At 40.8% G+C, this 22,454-nt stretch overlaps 1 protein-coding gene across 7 annotated transcripts in view; it reads right to left on the bottom strand.

Moving 5' to 3' along the window:
• RALGPS1 (Ral GEF with PH domain and SH3 binding motif 1) overlaps positions 1 to 18,301 on the bottom strand; it is a 76,272-nt gene extending 57,971 nt beyond the window's left edge. For 5 of the 7 annotated variants that reach the window (XM_054516918.1, XM_036393663.2, XM_036393665.2 and 2 more), the window contains exons 1-10: positions 18,203 to 18,301; positions 15,769 to 15,885; positions 12,959 to 13,146; positions 11,072 to 11,187; positions 10,600 to 10,707; positions 10,175 to 10,225; positions 7,465 to 7,548; positions 6,882 to 6,971; positions 5,178 to 5,270; positions 3,206 to 3,332 (exon numbers count right to left, since the gene is read on the bottom strand). In XM_054516918.1, coding sequence (XP_054372893.1) covers positions 3,206 to 3,332; positions 5,178 to 5,270; positions 6,882 to 6,971; positions 7,465 to 7,548; positions 10,175 to 10,225; positions 10,600 to 10,707; positions 11,072 to 11,128 — 610 coding nt within the window. In that variant the 5' untranslated portion in view covers positions 11,129 to 11,187; positions 12,959 to 13,146; positions 15,769 to 15,885; positions 18,203 to 18,301. Of the gene's footprint in view, positions 1 to 3,205; positions 3,333 to 5,177; positions 5,271 to 6,881; positions 6,972 to 7,464; positions 7,549 to 10,174; positions 10,226 to 10,599; positions 10,708 to 11,071; positions 11,188 to 12,958; positions 13,147 to 15,768; positions 15,886 to 18,164 lie in introns of those variants that run through there. The other 2 variants (XM_036393664.2, XM_054516916.1) reach the window with 2 other exon arrangements.
• Positions 18,302 to 22,454: the final 4,153 nt, after the last annotated feature.

Below are 22,454 nucleotides of genomic sequence, written 5' to 3'. Positions count from 1 at the left end.
AGTAGATGACATTACTACAAACTGTGAAAGGCCTTAGTTTTTCCCATTTCCCTAATTATTTCCAAAGGTTTCAATTACACTACTTCATTGCTCCGCAAATGTATGTCTTTGGCAACCCTGCAGTCTAAAAATCCCATACCATACACTTTCCTATCATTAGCAAAAGCACATTAGGTGACTTTATGCAAGAGAGAATTGCAGCCCTATGGAGAGGATCACTAGCAGCTGCAATTCTCCTGTAAACCTCCATTTCAAGCAGTGCCATAGGAAACTGACGTTGCTTTTCTGAATTTCTGAAATATCTCTACCTTTTCCAGAAGTGTAAAGAAGATGCTGTCAAACTAATACATTACCTATATATCAGGAATGAAACAATGGGGCTCCACCTATAGCATTTAGACAAAAGGCTATCACAAGATTGATGTAACCTGAGAAGACAACTAGTTATTCTTTTGTATACAAAGTTCCAAAGAATTCTTTCCTGAAACTGTTCGATTATCATTCAAAGTTTTCATAATTACCCCCACTGTTATATTCCAAGTGGAAAAGAAGCAAACAGTGCAACAAATCTATAGATTATAAGATCATACCCAACTTTGCTTGTTCTGTGACATACAGAGACAATCTAAAAGACCACCAGCAGTGAAGACAAGAAAACACTGTAATTACAGCCATGAATTTTCAAAACAATGTGAGTGCTATTTTTTCTTAAATCACACTGTGGCTAAACACTTCCAACAGTCCACATCACAGCCCTGCCAATCTCATGATTTGTTTTTTTCTTTCTTTCTCCCTTTTAAAAATTGAAAGACCTGTCTGAAAACAAAACAAACAACTGTTGGATGTTGAACAGGTACTTTTAAACATAGTAAATACTAGTCTCTCATATTATAGCCTGAGGTTGGAAACGTAACAGTAGCTGTCTCCTGTCTTCATCTGGTTACACAAAATGTCCAACTGCACCTCTCAGAATGCAGGGAAAGCCTTACTTTACAAGAAGAGCAATAGTGCCTAGTCTTTGCCATCAGCAGGGAGAGGGTCTCATGTATGAAACAAGATACAACATATGCAGGAGAATTCAAAGTCTCAAGGAGACTGGCTAAAGACCAGCAGGAATTTAAGATTCAAGTTGGATTAGGAAGGAAACATGCAATTTTTTTCCTTTCATTACCCAAGTCTTTTATTAGGCTTGTAACACACATGTTCATTTCAGAAATATTTTAGATCTTGTATAAAAGTGGCTTGGAGTGATTTAGTAATAACTGGGTAGTATTAAAACATTTCTTACACAAGGCTGTGAGCTAATTCTATAAACCAGAGTAACTGGAAAACTTCAGTGGCAATTTTAATTTCCCAGTACATCCTCTACCTCATATCAAGCAATCTCAGGCTTCCACAGATGAAATAAGAACCTTTCTCTCACAACCAAGTACATTTCTTGCAGTGAGACAAGAGGCTCTACAGCACAAAACAGGATCCCCAAGAACTCCGCAAATCCTCACACCTGATCATTCTCAATTCAGTTGTTTTATATTCAGTAGTTACTCCTAAAATCATCTATTGGTCTACTTGTTCATTTACACAAAATAAAGAAGCTGTTCTGTAAGTAATGCTGTCTTTCCTTGAGAAGACATTTATTCACTGAAACGAGTCTCAATTGAATATTCTCTTTTGATAAGCTAAATATTCATTCAAATCTGAAATTATTTACAAAGCAGTTTCAGTAACTGATACCAAGCTTTCAATACAGTTTTAAAAGTACGGCCATTAGGAGTGGTGGTCAATTTTATTAAATAAGAAATATTTTAGATAAGTAGTGCTGATTGTTTCCCACAGCAAGCTGTACTAGGACTCATGCTGCTGGACCTATTCATAAGTGATATGAAAATGGGAATTAACAGAAACAAAAATCTGCTAATGATATTCATTAACTAGAGAAGCAAAGAGAAGGGCAGACTGATAGGAATTATGGAAGACAAACTGCTAGGACAGTAAAACAGAAGATGAAAATCTACAGACAGTGTTACATACAAGGGGAAAACAAAGAATCCCGACTTTCCATACAAAACAAGAAGAGCAAACCAGCGCCAATAAAGGCATAAACTTAGCATTACAAACAGTTCATGCTTGCTACTCTGTGATTGCTACTAAGCTTTGAGGTAGCTGAATGTCAGAAAATATTAAGTAGAGCACAGAAAGCTTCCTGAATTAACTGTATAAAATATAACCTGTATTTCTATCTTAAATTTTGCAGGCAGTACACTTCATGTGCACCCTCTTCCCCTAAAAAAAGGATACAGGACTGAAACGCTGCCCAGGCAAGTTGTCAAGGATGCCAAGTGGCATCTGTACAAGACATGATCAAGTAATCCAAGGACTCTTCCTTTTGGAAGAGAGGTAATTGAAGATTTACTGTGAGGGCAACAGATAATGACTGAAGTCCATAATGTCAGGAGTAGTCTCAAGCTGTGTAAGGAACAAGGTAGGGTTTATCTAGTGAAGGTAAAAATTACCTTGTTCAATTCAAGCAAAAGAATGTGGTACTGGACAGAGTTGAAGAAATCCTGCCAGCTGTGTATTGTGTATGCAAGTTTATGTGTGCTTAAAGCAAGAGTGCAAATGTTCACAGAAGGTAAATCTACTGAGGCATTAGGGGGTAGCAACACAGATAGCAATTCTGGCACAGGAAGGCTAAGCAGAATTTTTGATCTCTTGTTACCCAGGGTCACCAATTTAAAAACATTTATTCTTTTTAGCTGCAGTTTAGCATCTGATGAAATCACTAATAAAGCCAGAAAATAGCTCATTATATTGGACGACTTTCATAACAATAACCTTTATGCAGAAATATTTCTAGGTGAAACACCGACCAAAAAACCAATTCATCAAATGGCTACTCTGTGCATGTCACAGAAGAAAAGGAGACAATATCAAGGCTGGACAGCATTTTAATTGCAGGTCTCCCTTTTAATACATTTTCACATTGAATTACATGTATATCTATTCAGCACCTGAGAGAAAAACTCCTTCCAAAAGTATGTAAACATATGTATAGCCCAAAAATCTCAACCTGACTTAACTTTTCCAAATATGAAATGTATTGAACCATTCTTCTACATACAGGGTTCTTCAGGTGCACAACACGGTACATTAGCACTCGCCTGTCAATGAGCGACAGATAAATAAGGTAATTGTTCACACTCACCTAAATATGGAATTGTAGGAACCATTTTTAAGCTTCTGATGTACTCTCGTGTCCTTTTATAATTATCTTCCTTAGACAGTAAATAGTCTAACTTCTCAAAGGTGGTCTTGTCTTTCCGATTCAAAAGCTACAGAGAAAATGGAGATCACAAAATTTTCAAAGACAAATCCACACAAAACCAACAGTCAGTAACTTGTTGAATTGCCCAGAGTAAAGGAGAACATAGTCTAGTTAAGATTAAATTTATCATCATCATCCAAAGCAGCACAATGTTTGAAAACATGCTACCTGTTTTTAAAAAAGGCCATTTAGTGTAGGTCTTAAGCTATGAAAAAACATGACCACTATTTCTGACTAATTTGTCAGTGATTCTCATATCGCTAAGTAAGTTTTGAATAACCTCAGCAATAATACATTTTTAGAGGAAAAAGTATGCTATAATACAGTCACCAACATTCTCATAACTTAGCAGAGAGGCTAGAAATCCTCTAAACTTAAGAGTACAAAGAGCAATGGAAAATCCTCTAAATAAATGCAAACTGTGCCATTTCAACAGTACCTTATTAAAAGTATGACAAAACTTTTCAGAAAAAAAGTATACGCAAAGTAAATTATTGTGGTATTAAATCCATGTTTTCTATTTATTAGACTTATTACAGAAATCTAGAAAAAACATTTAGGAATGCAAAAATCCTAGTCACAGGGGGCTGAAAAGTAAACATAAGAACACATTTTCTATGTTTATAAGAAACATAGCTATAAGAACACATTTTCTGTTTCTGCTGTTTTAAGAAACCCCAGCAATATTTTTAAGATGGTCTTAAAAGCCAGTTGAGTTAGGAGTGAGTGGAGAATTATGGCACTGTACACTGGCTTCTTGCATGTGTCCTTTCTGACAAGAGACAGCTGCTCCATAGCACATTCTTTCATACACCTTTTCCTCTGGAAAATTCCAGTTCTTGTACTGCCTAGCTTTTAAGTCTAGTTAAGAAAAAATAACATAGAAAGGATAGAAATGAATATATCAAAATAATTTTGCTGTTTTCTTTTTAGCACCACTGAGAATTGCTTGAGGCCCTGCCACTGCAATGTATTGTATTTTTGAACTACTGTGCCAACAAAGAGCCTGGCACCTCTTTAGGTCTAAGTCAAATTAGTCACATACTTCATTTCACACATGAGCAATTCTCCCTATCCATTTCCAGCTTCATCGAGCTGCTCAAAACATCAGGCATTTACTTTTTTATTAGATTATAACCTCATTCTGAGCAATTAAATCATAAAATAGCTGCAAGCATTTTAAAAGCTTGATAAACCTATCCAAGACTTAAGCTCTGAACTATAAGACTTATAAGGTCTGAACAGTCAATGTGATCCATGGTGTGTGGAATGGATGAGAATTACCCAAACCTTTGTACAGTTAAACATTACATGGAGTAGAAATAACCTATAGTTGTGTATTCCTCTTTAAAGAAATACTTAAATTTACTCCAAGTATGGCTAAGAAATTCTACCTTCCAGAGATGGAATTTCTGAAAATAGAATTATCAATGCTTTTAATTTCTAACATAAATAAAAACTGAAATGCATCACACAATAATCACAACATTAATGCTTGTATATTTGTAACATGCCTTTTTCCTTCCTTTTAGGTAATGTATTAAATGATAGGCTATGTTTTGGATAAGGGGACACTGATACATGTTCTGTACAAGGGTGTAGCAACAGAAGTTTTCTTGAGCATACAACCAGTGGCTTCTAGAACACACAGGGAAATAGGAAATTTACAGGAAAATAGATGCAGCCAAAACTCTGTTTTTCACAAAACATGTAACAGACCACTGCTTCTGCTACAGTACCACAAAAACAAGAACATAAAAGCGTATTCCTCTAGAGTTTACAATATGACAAATTCCAAAGAACCGCAGAATTCGAACAGGACAGAAGGGACAAGGGTCAAGGCAACACTTACAGCCCAAGTTTTGGTGAGCCTGAAGATAGGTGCACTCTGCAGTGCTGACACCACAGACATAAGAGAATGAAGATTGTTCAGTTCTAGAAGCTTCTGAAGAAAGGGAATAATAGCTTTTAGCACACTGGAAAGGGAAGCAGGATTAATTAATATAAAAGTTGCATTACTAAATCATTATTTTTTCATTAATAAAATACAAAGTTTTCATCTATGACTGCAGACAAAATATTATCCCAATGATGTCATGTGCAAGATTCTTAAGACCACTTTAAGAGTTGCTAATTTTACAAGTATACCCATCAATATAATAGGCATTTCAGTTTCGAGAACACAAACAGTACTTGATTTCAGTTTGTTATTTTCTAAGGCTATTCCTTCAGGAACAGAAAATAGGAAAAAAGTATTTGATGCATTGTTCTTGAAAAGAGTAATGTAATTTTAGAAATCAAATATTTAATCAAGCAAAAACATTACAGGAAGATGCTGACAACCCTCTCAGAATTAACACAACTTTTACCTTTGTAATCTGTTGTATAGGAAAAATTTACCTCACTTCAATGTATTTTGAATTTACTCCGTGTGTTGACAATTACTCAAAACACACTGATCTCAGGCAGACAATACTTTGGAATAAAACTGTCAAGATGATAATGCTTGCTACAACAAGCATAAAAATGTAAAATAGAAAAATGAGAACTGTGTCACATAGCTTCTTTGTGAAGCTTAATAAGAGGCTGGATTCATCCTTGACCGATCCATTTACTCACTGCTCAGAAGCATTTAAGGAAGATCTGGACTTTATGGAGGGAAAAGCAGGAAAAGTAAAAAAGCAAGAGAAGGAAAGAGGGCAGTGTTCCCCCTCACGCAGGCTAAAAAAAACCCCAAACACCACCACTCTTATTTCTAAGAACAACCGAGGACCTCCAAATCGAACATTCTCCTATTACTTGGACTATTGTTTTGTTCCAGTAACTTACTCAGATAAATTTTCTTCTAAAAGTACAAAACTGCTAAGTAAATTGATTGGAAATATGCACAATAGAAAATTTGTTTTGTACTACACAGAAAATATTATTTTAATTACCTACACGCATATGCAATTTCACACATACAAAATTCGCACTTGGGACTTTGATCCAAGTGCTGTGTCACTCAGGGTCACATAAAACAGAATGACTGCAGGTCGTGAAAGTGATAAATATTTTAAAATTTGTTTGTTTTAAAGTTATGTGTAAAATGCAGTGCTCAAACTCAATAAAATAACAGAGCTTTAAAAGCAGTGCTTTTTACCAGCAACTACATACTGCAAGCAGGAATACAAGTCTCACAACAGCTATTTTAGAAGCAAGGAATTTCTTTTCAAAAAGTTAAGTTTTAAAATGGTGGGAGACAAAAACCAGAAACATTTACAACCACATTTGATGTTGTCAACACACAATTAGCCACCAACAACTCAAACCCCTTTTAAACTTGGTAGGTAAAGGTACAAGATGAGTCACACCGAACTGGGTAGGTTCATCTAACCAAGTAGAAAAGAACAGTTCTCATTCTTTTCCTTTATCTTAATCATGTAGTACAACATAACAGATGTGCTAAAACAGAATTGTTACCCTCTGCTGTCCAACAAGGGCTCACAGGAGTAGTGCAGAAACAAACACGAAGGAGTTAAGGTTTTGAATGAGAGTGTAAGAAATCTGCACTTACTTTAGCTATTTTCACGAAGTGGCTCAGTATTTCTGCCCTTATTTTTAAGGTCTGTGCTGTTAATATTTCTCGTACAACCCAAAAACTGACCTATAAAAGTAAACACATACAACTTTAATTTGTTACCAAAAAAATGGACTTTATTAGTCTATTAGATGAAATATTTGCAAACTCTCACAATACTCCAGGAAAAAAACAGGGTAAGGAAAGAAAAGATTTCTGATCCCATGAATTCTCATCTGTATCATTGCAATTGCCCTGAAGCATTACCAGCATAAGAGGTAGAGAAGTGAGACAACACCAAGATAACTGAATGCGCGAGTGAGACCCAGAAAAAAAGAAAAAATATTGCTTCTGTTGCACCACAGCAAAACAAATCAGGAACTAATAATTAGGAACAAGTGGTCTAGAGGAACAACATGAAAATGCGGACAAAGCAATTGAAAACAGGAGTTGTAATTTAAAAATCTTAATCCTCATTTGGAAAAACAGGTTTTAATTCACATGAGTAGTTCCGTTTAACTTTACACTCAAAGACAACTGTCAAACAGTACCTGTTCATCACAGTAATCAAATTATATACCTGGTTAAATCTCCTAGTAAAGGCAACAATATTTGGAGCAAGGGTGTGTTTTTCTTTCTTATTCCATCCACAGCTGGCTAGTTCCTAGGAAACACATTTAAAAATTGCCTTAAAAAACAGAAATGAGTTCTCCTTAACACTAATTCTAAATCACTCTTCTGTTTTTTAGAACCACAAGTCTCAATTTCAATCAAAATGTTGTTCAACTTCGCAAATGTACACTACTAATTTTAGACACCTTCATATGAAAAGGCAGAGTCAGCCAAAGAGAATTCTGCCTCTGAAAAGCACTTTGTAATGCTGATAAATGGAACACACTCTAGAGATCTGTACATGCCTGTGTGAGCAGCAGGAAAAGCATTTCCAGCTCCAAACACATTTTGAATCCCCATCTCCAGCACTTAAAACTTGGCAGATAAAAATGCCAATTTGCATCTGTCAGGACACAGATTCTCCACATGAAAAGTCCATGTCTGGTCTTATGATACTAGAAATCATATATTTATGTGGAAAAAAACCTCAGATATTCTACAAGGGACAGCAAAACTTACCTTTGGTAGAACAGTGGAAGAGATCAGTAACCTAAGGATATTAAGTGATTGCAAGAGGGAAAATCCTGTGTATGGCAAAATCATTTGACTAGGTTTAAATTCAGACTGAATAGGAAGGTTGATAAGAGAGAGTGATTCAAAATGCCCCTGTGTGTTTGAGAATTACACTTTGTCTTTTTTTTTTTCTGTATGGAGGGATGCTGGCAGTTTCCTCAGTGAGCACAGTCACAGGAAACACTCCCATCAAGAGTGCAAAACCCTGAAATTTGTGGAGATTGCAATTTCAGGACTTGAAAAAAAATCTAAATGAAGTCACATAGAAATCTAAAATGTAAGCATAATTATTTCTGCTGGAGAACAAAGAATTATTAACTAGACATCCTCTTTCTAAACTCTGCAAAGTAAAATGCAGATGTGTTTCTTAGTAATAGCTGTTGAAGAACAGGAAAAAGCCTCAGCAAATAGCACACTTAAAGGATGTTTGTGTGTTTGAGATAAGACTTGGAAACCAAAACTCTAAAATCTTAGGTATTTCCATCCATGCACAAGGTCATGTTAAAATAATAAAACCTTAAATTTCAACTAGAAAATGTTAACTTTCTTAGTCTAATAACTTAACTAATAGCAAGGGAGAGTTTCATGACAAATACACAGACTATTTCTGGCTTTAAAATGTAGTCCTACAGTTGGCAGAATTTCAGGATAGAAGCAGTTGTTTCTTTTTGGCAAACAAACTATATTGATGATTCCAATAAAATGAAAATCAGAAAGCACAATTAACAACCAATAGTTCATGGTAACTGCTACATATCCAAAGATCTATATTCTAGCAGAAGCTGGAGATACAATAGTTTTCCTTCTGATCACTCCTCAGTGAGTTACATCTGCTTGCCAGAGTAGCACTTTAGGGAATTTCATTTCCAAAAGGCAAAATGAAGCAATTACAAAGGAAAAGAAGAAAAGCAAATCAATTGTTTTGGGATATTTTTTGCTATAAAATTCTATAGCACATGTTTCATAGCAACTAAAGTAAATTCAAAATTTGCTTTAAAAATGAACATCTATAGTTTTGCATTTTGTTTTTTAGTTCGTTCATCTCCTCAGAGTATGACACTACCTCTGCTTTTGGCAAAGGTAGTTAGAATAAAAAAAACCCCTGTTGGTGTTCTTGGGGGAAAAAAAGGAATTATCTGACAGGAAGGACAGACAACAGATAGACAAATTTTTTATTTCCTTCCTATATTTTCTCAAAATAGAAGCCTGCTAATCCCTCTGAACTACTGCAATAAACGATGACTTGTTTTGTTAGTGACCTAATTAGGTGGCTGGACCTTCCACTAAAAACCTTCTAAACTTGACTGCCCCTGCTGATGTCAGAAATTCAGCTCTGCTGACATTATGGGGGAGCACGGGCTGCCCTTCATAAAACCATGATATTCCAACCTTAGAATAAGACAACAAGCCACAATGGATACATGGTCTTATAGTCAAAACTCCTGAAGCAGGAGTCACGTGATTCTCGTACCTTTTGCAGTAAATAAATTTATCATATTTTACCCAAATTTGTCATATTCTGACAACTACTTTTATTCTTCATTTCTCAAGTTCTTACTACTGATTTTCAAACGTCTTTGTTAACTTTGACTGCTTTTCCTCAACAGGCCTCAGGTTCCCTTATGTGTCTTTCTAAAAAGGTTAAAATCTTAAAAGACTAACTTTTAAGGGTTTGCGCTAATTTAATCCCAGCATTTATTATTCTGAATCTTAAAATTAAGAAGCTTATAAAGCAGTTGATGCAGTCTAAAATTGAGATTATGGCCAGAGGCAGGAGTCAAAAGTCTGAAATCAGATATGAATTGAAAAACAGCAGCAGAAGGGAGAATAGAAAATTTTTGCACTTGATAAACTTATCCTGAAGAAACACTCCACTCAAAGCAAGACAAGAAGACTTCCAGAAAAGCACAGTTATCCCCTTTGGCAACAGATGACAAACCAAAGTAACTCATGCTGGATTACAGATTCACAGTACCAATAGGGAATATACCTAGAAAAACATTAGTGCAGTGCACGAAAGTGAGCATTTTTGAACAACAAAAGCATTCTTGAATCGTCACATTTCTTCAGGCACTGATTTCCAAAGATGGTTCAAGAAAACCTACCTCAGGCTGTATAGCTTTAAATACTGGCATATCCATCAATGTTATCTGGCTCTGAAATGAAGACAGAATTTTACATTGTGTAATATGAAGAGCTAACAATGACGTATTTCTATCTGCCCTTTAGTAACTACAAACCATACACATATTTCTTACTAACCAGAACTAGCCTATGCTAGGGTCTCTTAAAGACTTAAAAAAATGCAAAGTAAAACAAATATGCTGTGTCAGGTCAGTACTACATGATTAAATCCCAAGACAGGATTATTTTATTGAAGTTGATAAAGTCAGAAATTTGTTTTCAAAAACACTGGAGGTTTATTTAAAAGCTGGGGGTTTTTTAAGAAAAAATATTTCATATATTTTTTAGTACTCTGCAACCCTGAGTATTATATAAGCTTAAATGCAAAAATAACATTTATACTTACAGCAAACTCCTCAGGAGTTACTTTCAACACATCAAATACAACTGCATCATAGCTTTTATTGGCATAATCTGAACTTCGCCCTTCCAGGGAATCTGAGCTGCTACTACCCTAAAAAGAAAAAATAGTAGGCTTATCTGCAGAATGATTAATTCAATCTCAAAATGACTGACTCCATTTTAATGGTATAGTACATTGCTCTGAACTCACCAATAATACATGGCTACTCTAAGTTACAGAGTAACAGGTCAAAAGTGCCATTTAAAATTAAACAAAATGAGTAATCATTAACAACAACAATAAAAAAAGCATGGCTGTGAACACCAAAAACCATGGAGTGCTCTATAATTACTCTCTTGCCATGTTAGTTCTTTTTCTTACAAATGGTGTAGTATGTGACTAGCAGTGGGAAGGGCTTCTGTGAAAGCTGAAACAAGCCAAAATTTCTATTTTGATAAAACCCAAGGAACTGTACCTCTGGAGTGGCAGAGGTGACCATCACACTGGCCATGAAGTCATTCCTTTTATACATGCTCTCCACACGGTGCAGGAAGTTTCAGCTCAGCCAGCACTGGTTGAAAACAGAAATTCCTGCAAAGCAAATTATTTGTGGAATAAATCAGACTTATTAAAAAACCCAAAATGCACACAGAAAATAACCCAGCAATACAAGATATTCATTTTCCTACTCAGAGCAAAGGACTTAGGAAACAAGATTTATCTTAGGAGATAGATGCTCTTTTCTTTTCCAGGTACCACCAGCGAAGGAGTACAATTGAATATTGCTAAAGCCATGCCAAGTCCTTACCCTTACCTCTGCTCAACTCCTGAAAAGCAGGGGGAAAAAAGTGTATTATTTGTCATTCATGTTGAATTGAGTTTTATATAAAAGCCCCTCCCAGGCAGGACAAAGCCTCAGAAACTGCAGGCTACCACAAAGTGCTTCCAGAACTAGCAAGTCAGCTGAAGCTCTGATTCTCTTTAACTGAGCAAACAGCATGGTTGTCTCGTCATTCCCCACAGCACACACGGATGAGCCATGGCAGGCACTGCCACTGACCCCTGTAAATGGGCTCTTTCATCAAAAGCTGTAGTTGCTCATATGTGCAGCAAGGGAAACTGCCACATCTCCCTCTGCGTCCTCACCTTCCCTCCCACACCACTGATCGCAACAACAGAAAAATCCTGAAAAAACAAAACAGTTAAGAATAAAAATATCCTCTTATTTTACTCTCTTTTGAAAGATGAAGTCTTCACTTCTCATTCCTACAACGACAAACAATTCTCCCCAGGATCTTGCATGAAACAAGTCACTAATTTTGCTTCAAATAATGCCAAGATCTTCTCTGCTAAACAAGGCAACAGTCAATTTCCTTTATATTTTCTCCTGATAAGGTTAACTCACTTGGAGCACTAACAGGCTGCTAAGTATTTCTAGGTCTGGAGTTGCTCTTCTTAACAGTCCTTACAACCATGAAGTGGAAAGTAATTCTGTAGATGTAATTTCTTTAACATGTGGCATTTACATTAAGGCCACAAAAATATTCTTGTGGCCTCCATCTCTGCCTTTCTGAAAGGTTCTCCAGGGCATGAGGAATCAACAACGATGTGAAAGGGGAAAGAAAAATCCCATATGTGAACTTGTATCATGCCCAAGTTTTACACAAGTTTCAATGTTCATTATATCAAACTGAGACAAAAATGCTTTAAAACCTAAACCCAAAAGCACTAATCTACTTTTGCCTTTCAACATTCAGCACATACACAAACCTTGCAAGGCTAGAAACTTTCATTCTAGACATGATCAAAATAGATTCCCCTTGCCTTACCCCCTCCCCCCAAAATGGTCCAAATATAACACAAGCATTTAAAATGCACTGCTTTTTCATATGTGCAAAGATTTCTTCAAGATTCACATCTATGAAAAAATGCTTCTCTACACACCCACTTGTTTTGCTACCTTCATGAAAGTCATAGGAAGCAATTATCCTTTTTAGTCAAGTCCACTGGATCATTTCAAGTGTTTCCCCACCTGCAGAAAGCATCTCTCTACACACAAAGTAACACAGGAGCTGATACCATGCCCATGCTATGAAGAGGCTGTCAAACAACATAAAGATATTAAAAATAATATTCCCCTGTACTTGCCATATTTCACACCAACAAGATTAAAAAGAAATTTCTCAAATCCCAGAAATTATCAAAGGCCCAAAATGTTGGCAATAAAATGTAAGAAGTCACTTAAATTACATACGACTTCTTTTCACAGCTTTTGATTCGTAATTTCTTTCAACTTGCTCAGGTTAATCATTGAAATGATGCATTACACAAACAATGCTAAGAATCAAAACTAAGGAAACACCTTATCTGTTTGCACGGAAGGTTCACAGGCACACTGCAGTAGATCTCCTTCATAGGCTGTCAGAAGCAAAGTGGATAAATCAGGATGCAACAGACACCAGAGTTTGTCTATTCTTCTTTGCCAATTTGACAAACCCATTTAGATATGGAGTACTCTCTGAAGCAAAACTGAAGACAGTGCAAAAACAACTGGAAAAAAAACCCAAAAATACCACCATCAAAACCAAGCACAGAAGCAAACCTTAGAGCCATTATTTTACCAGCATTTGTCAAATCTTGTTATCTATGCCACAGAAGCAACATTCTTTGAAAGCAAAATGCAAATTTTATATTGCTGTTAGTAACATGCATGTAATGCAGTCAAAGTGCCCATAAGTTCAGTCTCAGTACTAGGTACCAAACTCACAAGAAAGTCAGAGACACTTAAGCACAGAAAACTACTTCTGGCCAACAAAGTTCACTGATTTTTGGACTTTATTCACAACAAAGTCCACTAAAGTGCTCTAATTTCTGAATGCTAGCAGAGCAATCTGAGGAAGTTACTAACTGTTCACATTGCTTTCAGCAAATACAAAGATTACCATGTCAGCAACCACTGATGACCACTGTTCTTATTGATTTTTTTCACTGAAGGGAAAATACTGAGCTACATATGCTTCTTACCAGCCCTAATTCAGCCATTCCACACTCCCCAAGTCAACTGGCTTCCTTGATTTCAATAACCATTTACTTACTGCTTTCATTAGTTGATTATGGTTTTCCTAATAACACTGAATCGTGAACTGAGAGCTGCAACATGCTTTTAAGAAAATATACTTCAGCATTCTATCAAAAGATAAATATTCTTTCTTAAGCTTAAATTAGCTGGACAACTGGTTCAGTGGGAGCAATCAAAGTGCACTAGGGCCCTACCTGGGCACTGATAAACTTGTTAGAACCAACAGAAGTAACCATAATGCTTTATATGAAAAATATCTTAATTTCAAAAGGTCCTTTTGAAGTAATTAAACAATAAATCTTGGTGGACATTTGGACAACATGAGAACTTCTAGAGTATTTGAAAGCCTGGATTTAAATAATTGCCTACTAACGGTTTATTAAGAACAAAGCAATTAGGCTACAGAAGATTAGTCATAGAAATGTGATAGCTTTTTAAAGATCTTCCAAAGCAAACACTTGTGTATTTTCAGTATCCATTTCACCAGGAGGACCCTAATATATTTCACTGTGTTTTAGGCAACAGTACCCCCTATAGATAAAATACACTATGAACAATTTAGCAGTTTCATGCACATCCTTTTCTGAGAAACTTCTTACTGTATTTAATGATGAAAAATGAAAATGTAACAGAAATAAAATGGGGCTGTGGATTAATTCAGCTGACCATAAACTGAGATCACTCAAGTAAATAACTATTCCTCAATAACATGCATCGTCCCTGAGTAAACAGGCTAAAAAAACCTGAATTTTGCATCATTTCCCAATAGCTGCCAATGGATCAAGTCTAATTCTGGAAAAAGCATATTCAAAGTTGATTTCCCTTTCTAAAACTCTCTCAACTCTCCTACTTCCACCCCTCCAGTGCATGTACTCAAACGAGTTTGACTGTGAGCAGAGAAGCAGCTGCTGTGATGAGTTCAAGAAACAACTTCAGAATCCAAGCCCTGAACTCTTGGGTTATCTTAATACACAACTGATCTGAATTATACCTAACAGTACATTAAAAACAACACCTAATGCGCAGGTCATGCATTTATGACATGCTTTATTTGATTTGTCACATGTTACACTAGACTGCCATTGGTCCCTTTGTTGTCACTAAGCTGCCCTACAACAATTAAAATTCCAGCTTTTCAAATTAACTGTCATAGGGCAACCTGGATACAAAGACATACGTGGCAGTCACTACACCAAAAAGGTAAGCTAACATTCTACAAGTGGAATAAAAAGAAGGTTGTCTTATTTTTCAAAATTATAATGAATGCAATGTCTCAGTTTCCTAGTTTAAAAGCTGTATGCAAAATTTCATAGCAAAAGGCTGTCAAAAATTATTTCAAATCTCACACAATCCTCAGTTGCTAAAACCATGAAAGAGTAGGAAGCTGACAATGCTGGCTTGAATGTCCAATGCTATTCTTCTGATTATGCCCCACATCTTCACTATATCCACTGATTACTGAGCTCACTCAAATGAACATTTATTATATTTACAAATTTACTTTTAAATGTTTTCTTCTCTCCATTTCTTCTGTCTGCACCATTACTTACTGCATCAGGAAGTAAAGTAATAGTATGATCAAAATTACTTGTATAAGCTGAAAAAGTACAATAAAGTGAATTCTGCTAAGTAAAGAAGTAGATCTCCATCTGGTTACCTAAACAAATTAAGACAAGAAATACAGCATGGGTTTCTAATTATTAGAAACCATTTGGAGAACTTTGCACAGACCAGAATTTTATCTGTGTCTGGAAATCTTTACATCAACGCTCCATATCAAGACAGAACTGCAGTGCTCTCTCCAGCAGAAGTTCTCCTTCAAAAGTCATTACCCTTCAAGCAAGTCTGCAAACTTGAATATCTTAGAAGACCAAGATATATGTTTAGGAAGTTTTACTTTACGGGAATCTTCATGAAAGGAAAAAATCTTCAGTTACAGGAAAAGAAACATATATCTGCAAATTATAGTAAAATACTACTACAACTCAAGTTCTCTGAACAGAAGAGAACTGACAGACACTTCTGTAATCTCTGGTTATCAAATATAGGTGAAAATATGAAATACCTGTAACTAAATACAATTGCATACTTACAGTGGAATAAGGCAGCTGTGCTCTCAACCCATTTTGCTGCACACCTCCATTAGTTCGTTGCTGGGTCTAGCTCTGGTTTTTCAGCAGTTTTATCTCTTGTTTAAAAGCATAACATTCCTGTAAATACCAGGAAACAGGATTACGGTTACATTTATTTTACAACTCAATTATTCTCAAACTGTGCACTCCTCACCTGAAACATGTGCTCTGGTATTTTTATTCTTACATCTCCCTCACAACTTTCATTGTTAGTTCCCCATTCTAGTTTAATTGCTATTTGACAAATTCCCAAACTTAAAAGAACTACATATACACCACAGAGAGAAGAGCAATGTATTATAAGTTTCATAGCTAAATATACTCCAAATATGTGCTTGTAACTCCCCCTCACTCTGTCAATCAACACAAGGTCCAAGCCAACACACATTATTTATTGGTTTCACTCACTTCTTTCAAGGTGCTTTATGAATTGTAAATGCTACTCATCCTCACACCATTTTCTTCAAGGCTTAATTAAACAAAGCAAAATGGACACAAATCCAAATACAGTAATTCTTTTATCTCTGTATCAGCAAATAAAGCCATAGTTCTTCCAACAAACATGATCAGCTACAAACCTAAGAAAAATACTGCTTAGGTAACTCATTTTGGTGATATTTACTTTAGGCATAGCCCTTCCCTTTTCTCCTCGTTTGCCTTATACCAACTTTTATAAAACCTAATGTTTAATAAAATTACACATCAAATGAGAAGAAAATAATCTCAAAGACAGCTTCTTTTATATAGACTGATATGAAAATCTCATTAAAGCCCATGTTGCTTTGATAAAGGTAAAAATCACTGCAGGTCAATTGGTGCTACTGTGCCTCTACTACAGTTTTTATTTTCGTTCTATCACTAGAGAACCTCCCCCTTAAAAAAGTCTCCCTTCTAGACTATAACTATACACAATTCCTACTGGCATCAAAGCAAACTATCTTTTGCTAGAAAAGCAGTACTCTTTTGACACACCCAAGACTCATCCAGTAGGCACTCCTTGCATGAGCAAATGATCCTAGTTCACAGAATAATCAAAATGACAAGTTAAAAATGGGTTAGCAACCATTTAAGTATTTCAATGAAATTACAGACATGATGCCTGTTGTCTGCCCTGCATCACATGGCATTTTAGTAAAGGGCAAACCTTGTAATTACTATGCATATGAACTTCTGGATGTCTTCCCTTCACTAAAATAAGGCAAATAAACAGAAAAACAAATAAAATAACTTGGTTTGAAGGTGTTTTGTACTCATTTTTCTGCAAACTGGTGCTACATCACGCAGGATGGGCAACATGCAGAAAACGAACAAACAAGTGTGTGTAGGTCTGCCCTTTACAACAGCTTCCTGTCCTTCTGAGACATGAAGAATATCTAGGAGGCATGGCATGAATATTCAACAAGTGAAAAAATATCTGACTATCAAAGCTAGACATAAAAGACAAATTGCAACATTCATAGATAAGGTTTCTGAGGCAAGGGATATTCTTTTGTATTTCAGAGACATCAATGCATTTCAATTTTTTCAATAATTAGTGTGACAAGAATACATATGCTCCATTTAGTTGGGTTCAGATCAACAAGCCACAGACAAAAGGCATGATGTACTTCTACAACCAAAAATTTCAACATCCATTCCTCCATCCACGACTTGCCAAGGCCCCAGGCTGACATAAGCCTGCAGAAGCTAGACCAAAAACTATCTGAAGTGAATTGAAAACAGATCGCAGTAAAGGCTCTGAACAAGATCCGCACGGTTTTATCCACATGATATGCAAATAGTTTTCAAATTTATTCCTAAAGACACAGGAGGACGTAGCCGACCCTAGGTGGTTTCCATCTGTTCCCCCAGACCCCACATCCGTACCAAGGCTGCTGCCGCTGTCCGCCCGGATTGGCGCCGCGCAGCACCGACTGCACGTGCCCGCCCCGCCTCACCGCACCGGGCCAGCCCCGGAGCCCCGCCGGCGGGCAGGGCCGTGGGCACCGCCGGCCCCGCACCGGAGCGACGGCGCCCGGCGGGGAGGGGCCCGGGCCCCTTTCCGAGCGAGGCCGAGGGGCTGGTCGGGCGCTCGCAGAGCGGGGAAGCGCCGCCCGGCCCCGCCAGCGCCCAGCCCGCCTCCCGCGCACCTGCCGCGCCCCGCGCAGGAGGGGCCCGGACCCGCCACGGCGGGCGGCGATGCGGCAGCGCCCCGCGCCGCCCCCGGGGAGCCGGGAGCCGCCAGCCTCCCGCTAGCGGCGCCTCCGGAGGGCGAGCGCCCGTCTGGGCCTGTCGCCGCAGAGCTCCGTCCGCAACACACGCCCGGAGCGGGGCCGGCAGAAGGCAGAGGGACGAGGGGCTGTGGCGGCCTGTCCCACCTTTTCTTCCGGGCACACGGAGCTTGTCCGCAGCTCACCTGTTCGGGACTTGATGCCCCCAGCAACGCCCACGAGCTCTCTCGGTGAGAGGGAGGAACCCTCAGCGCCGCCGGGGACGAGGCCCGGCCCGGCTGGGGACCGCGGGGCGGGGCGGGGGCGCGCGGACTGACGCGCGCGCCAGCCAACCGGCTCCCCGCGCGGGAGCGCGCACCAATGGGCCCGGGCGGGGCGGGAGCGCGCGAGCGCAGGTGCTGCGGCGCCGTCCTTGGCCGCGCCCGCCCCGCCCGCGCCCCCTGGCGGTCTCAGCGCCGCTGCGCAGGTGGCTCCGTGAGAGCGGCGGGAGCCCGGGGGTGCGGATGAGGGGCGAACCCGGGGGTGCGGGCAGGGGGCGAACCCGGGGGTGCGGGCAGGGGGCGAACCCAGGGGTGCGGATGAGGGGCGAACCCGGGGGTCCGGATGAGGGGCGAACCCGGGGGTGCGGGCAGGGGGCGAACCCGGGGGTGCGGATGAGGGGCGAACCCGGGGGTGCGGGCAGGGGGCGAACCCGGGGGTGCGGATGAGGGGCGAACCCGGGGGTGCGGGCAGGGGGCGAACCCGGGGGTGCGGGCAGGGGGCGAGCCCGGGGGTCCGGGCAGGGGGCGACCCCGGGGGTGCGGGCGCGGGGCGAGCCCGGGGGTCCGGGCGCGGGGCGAGCCCGGGGGTCCGGGCGCGGGGCGAACCCGGGGGTGCGGATGAGGGGCGAACCCGGGGGTGTGGATGAGGGGCGAACCCGGGGGTCCGGATGAGGGGCGAACCCGGGGGTGCGGATGAGGGGCGAACCCGGGGGTCCGGATGAGGGGCGAACCCGGGGGTGCGGATGAGGGGCGAACCCGGGGGTGTGGATGAGGGGCGAACCCGGGGGTCCGGGCAGGGAGCGAACCCGGGGGTGCGGGCGCGGGGCAAGCCCGGGGGTGCGGATGAGGGGCGAACCCGGGGGTGCGGATGAGGGGTGAACCCGGGGTCCGGGCGCGGGGCGAACCCGGGGGTGCGGGCAGGGGGCGAACCCGGGGGTGCGGGCAGGGGGCGAACCCGGGGGTCCGGGCAGGGGGCGAGCCCGGGGGTGCGGGCGCGGGGCGAGCCCGGGGGTCCGGGCAGGGGGCGAACCCGGGGGTGCGGATGAGGGGCGAACCCGGGGGTGCGGGCAGGGGGCGAACCCGGGGGTGCGGGCGCGGGGCGAGCCCGGGGGTGCGGGCCCGGGGCGAACCCGGGGGTGCGGGCAGGGGGCGAACCCGGGGTGCGGGCAGGGGCGAACCCGGGGGTGCGGGCAGGGCTTCCGAACAGCCCGAGCGTCCCTCCCGGTCGCGGCCCGGCCCCGAGCAGCGCGTCTGGTCGCTCCCGGAGAAGAGTCAGTGAAGTGCCGGTCGTTCGCCTCCCCTCGCCGCAGCATGGGCTGTGCCTCTCCCTTCCCGAAAGGTCCCGACGAACCTTTCGTAACCTCCGAACTAAAACCGGGGTCAGGTTCAGGTCCGGGTGATGATGCTGCGGGTCAGTGACCTTGTGTGTTCTTCCAAGGCAATCAAATAGAGCTTTGTGGGCTTCTTGGTAATTGAGAGTGGTACTTGAAGCAAAGAGGCAAAAGGATGGTGCACCTTTCTCTGACTTACAGCTTCTATAAAAGCTATGCTCAGGTGCAGTGTGTGTAGGCATCGCTACAGGCAAACATTGACTCTGTGGACTGGTAGGTACATGCAGGATTCCACTCAGCCCATCGGACTGGCCTGCAGGTTTGCGTGTTAGAGAACAAAAGCCTAGTGAGGGTATGCAGAGGAAGCTTTGAGATACTGCATGATGCCCCGAATACATTTATAAGGTGTCTTTCCAATTTCCTGGTTACCAAAGGTTTTCATTACCTATCAAACTCAGAGCAGTTTAAACATCTTCAGACATCACAACTAAATGTATATGAGTGCGCTTTTCAAAGCAGAAAAATTCAAATTGAGAATAAATTGTAAAAATAACTTTAAACATAGATTTGAGATCTGTTATGAGTCCTGATGCTCACAACACCAATAACTATATCAAAGCCAAAGGCACTACACAGAAGGTGTTCTCCCTACACTTCCCTGCCCCTCAGAAAGGCTAAAGAAAATTAATTTCATATGAATCTCCAAACATTTAATTCTTATTTGAGTTTATCCTATTGATGTACTGCCAAGCAACACACTTTCCTCTAATATGTATAGCATCAGTTCCCACTAGAGCAAAAGTACAGAATTGTCTGGCAAAATATTTTCTTCTCTGTCCTGTATCACTGTGCCAGAACATTAAAACAGCAATCCATGTGCTACAGTCTTTGGAAAATATACATTAGTTACTAGTATTTTTACAGGAATTTGGAAAAAAACTATCTGAAAACCAGTTAACTTCTTATCCAAATGATTATGAGATTCTGACAGTCACCAAACTGACACTTAAAGTACTGTAAAATGGTGGTGTCCACTGCCCAGGTAGGTCTCATGCAGCACAGCAGGACAGCCTCTGAAATCCTGGGTATAAACACCGCTCTGCTAACAACGGAATCACCCAGCACCGGCTCCTCTTGAAGGGGTCATAATGAGGACTCGAAACTTCTTTTTTTGTTCCTATTTTAGGTTTCTGCTATGTACAGTGCCTTAAATGACCCCTACATAATATATTTTTAAAAATAAGCCAGCACCCTCTGGTGGAAAAGAATGCACAGACAAGGAATGTTACTTTAGACAATGGCATCAGCCATATAATTTCCCTAAATTTTAATGAAATGTTTCTGTCTATAATTCAACTGACTTTTGACATAATATTCAATTTAAATTTTTCCTAAACCCATGCACAATACAAATGTACTATGCTATTTTATATAGCTCACGAAATGTAACATCCAAGGGATTTGGCTTCATTTTCTCTGCATGATTATTGCTGGAAGAGTATAAATTCCGTATGCCATATTCATTGGCTATTCTACCTTTCCCTCAACCTGTTTTCAAGAAGTCTGCATTATGAAAAGTTAAGCAATGGGGCCTGCGTCTGCATGTACACAAAGATCAGGTGAACAAAACTGGTTCTTTTTAACCTAAACCAAGTTTTTCCTGTAGCCACCTTAACAAAACTTTTTCACAAAATCTTTGTCTTCTGTTTTCTGCTGAAAGTGGTATTTTGTAGCACTTTTTAAACAAGTATCCAATCTCTGGGTCTGCTTTTCCCTTGATGCTGAATTCAGATGTGCCAGCTACGATGAGAGAAATTCAGCTATTTCCGAACACTCACAGAATCAGAATGATTTAGGGAAGGGATTTAAAAGCTTATCTCATTCCACATCCCTGCCATGGGCAGAGACACCTTCCACTGGAGCAGGTTGCTCCAAGCCTGGTCCAACCTGGCCTTGGTCACTACAGGGATGGGGCTGCCCCAGCTGCTCTGGGCACCCTGTGCCAGGGCCTCGCCACCCTCCCAGGGAACAATTCCTTCCCAATATCCCATCAAAGCCTGCCCTCTGGCAGTGGGAAGCACTCCAGACCCTTGCTAAAAGTCCCTCTCCAGCTCTCCTGGAGCCCCTTTAGATGCTGGAAGGGGCTCTGAGGTCTCCCCAGACCCTTCTCTTCCCCAGATGAGCAGCCCCAGCTCTCCCAGTCTGGCTCCATAGCAGAGATGCTCCAGACACCTGATCATCTCAGTGGCCTGGATACCAGTGCAACAGTATGTTTATCCCACGCCTAAGAGTCAGGTCTTGTTTACCCCATTCTGCATTACTTGAAGTTTCAGACCTCTATAAGAAGGGGATTTGAAGGGAGGTGTTGCTGGATACTCTGACACCAACAGGGACTCAGGGACTAACCCATGCAGCTCCAGTCCCGCCAAATCCCACTGCCAGTCAAGATAACCATGGCCTACAGCTGCACTGTAGGGGGGATGCTCCTGTTAAATTCAACGTCGAGGGTGAGCAGGAGTGTACCTACACTTGCTGGGAGCAGCATCACCCCTACTGATGTCGGCAGCAGAACATAAAACGTAAATGCTGCTGAAGGAACGAAGCAGGGTGTCCCTCCTCAACAGACCAGCCTTGGAATGGCATGGATGGATTGCCACCACCTGGCTGGATTTTTTGTTTTGCTCTGAAAGTTGGATGAGGTTTTGGAGTACACAGCCAAATGATCATCTGTTCAGAACGAAGCAATTCATGCTGGCAAAACAGAGAAAGAGTAGTTGTTTCTAATGACTTGATTTCTAGTCGGTAGATCAGTATTAAAATGCTTCTTGTAACAGTTCAGTAATAGC

The sequence above is a fragment of the Molothrus ater genome, chromosome 20, assembly GCF_012460135.2.
Source record: "Molothrus ater isolate BHLD 08-10-18 breed brown headed cowbird chromosome 20, BPBGC_Mater_1.1, whole genome shotgun sequence".
In the NCBI taxonomy this organism is placed as follows: domain Eukaryota; kingdom Metazoa; phylum Chordata; class Aves; order Passeriformes; family Icteridae; genus Molothrus; species Molothrus ater.
This window is presented reverse-complemented; position numbering and strand designations above follow the sequence as displayed.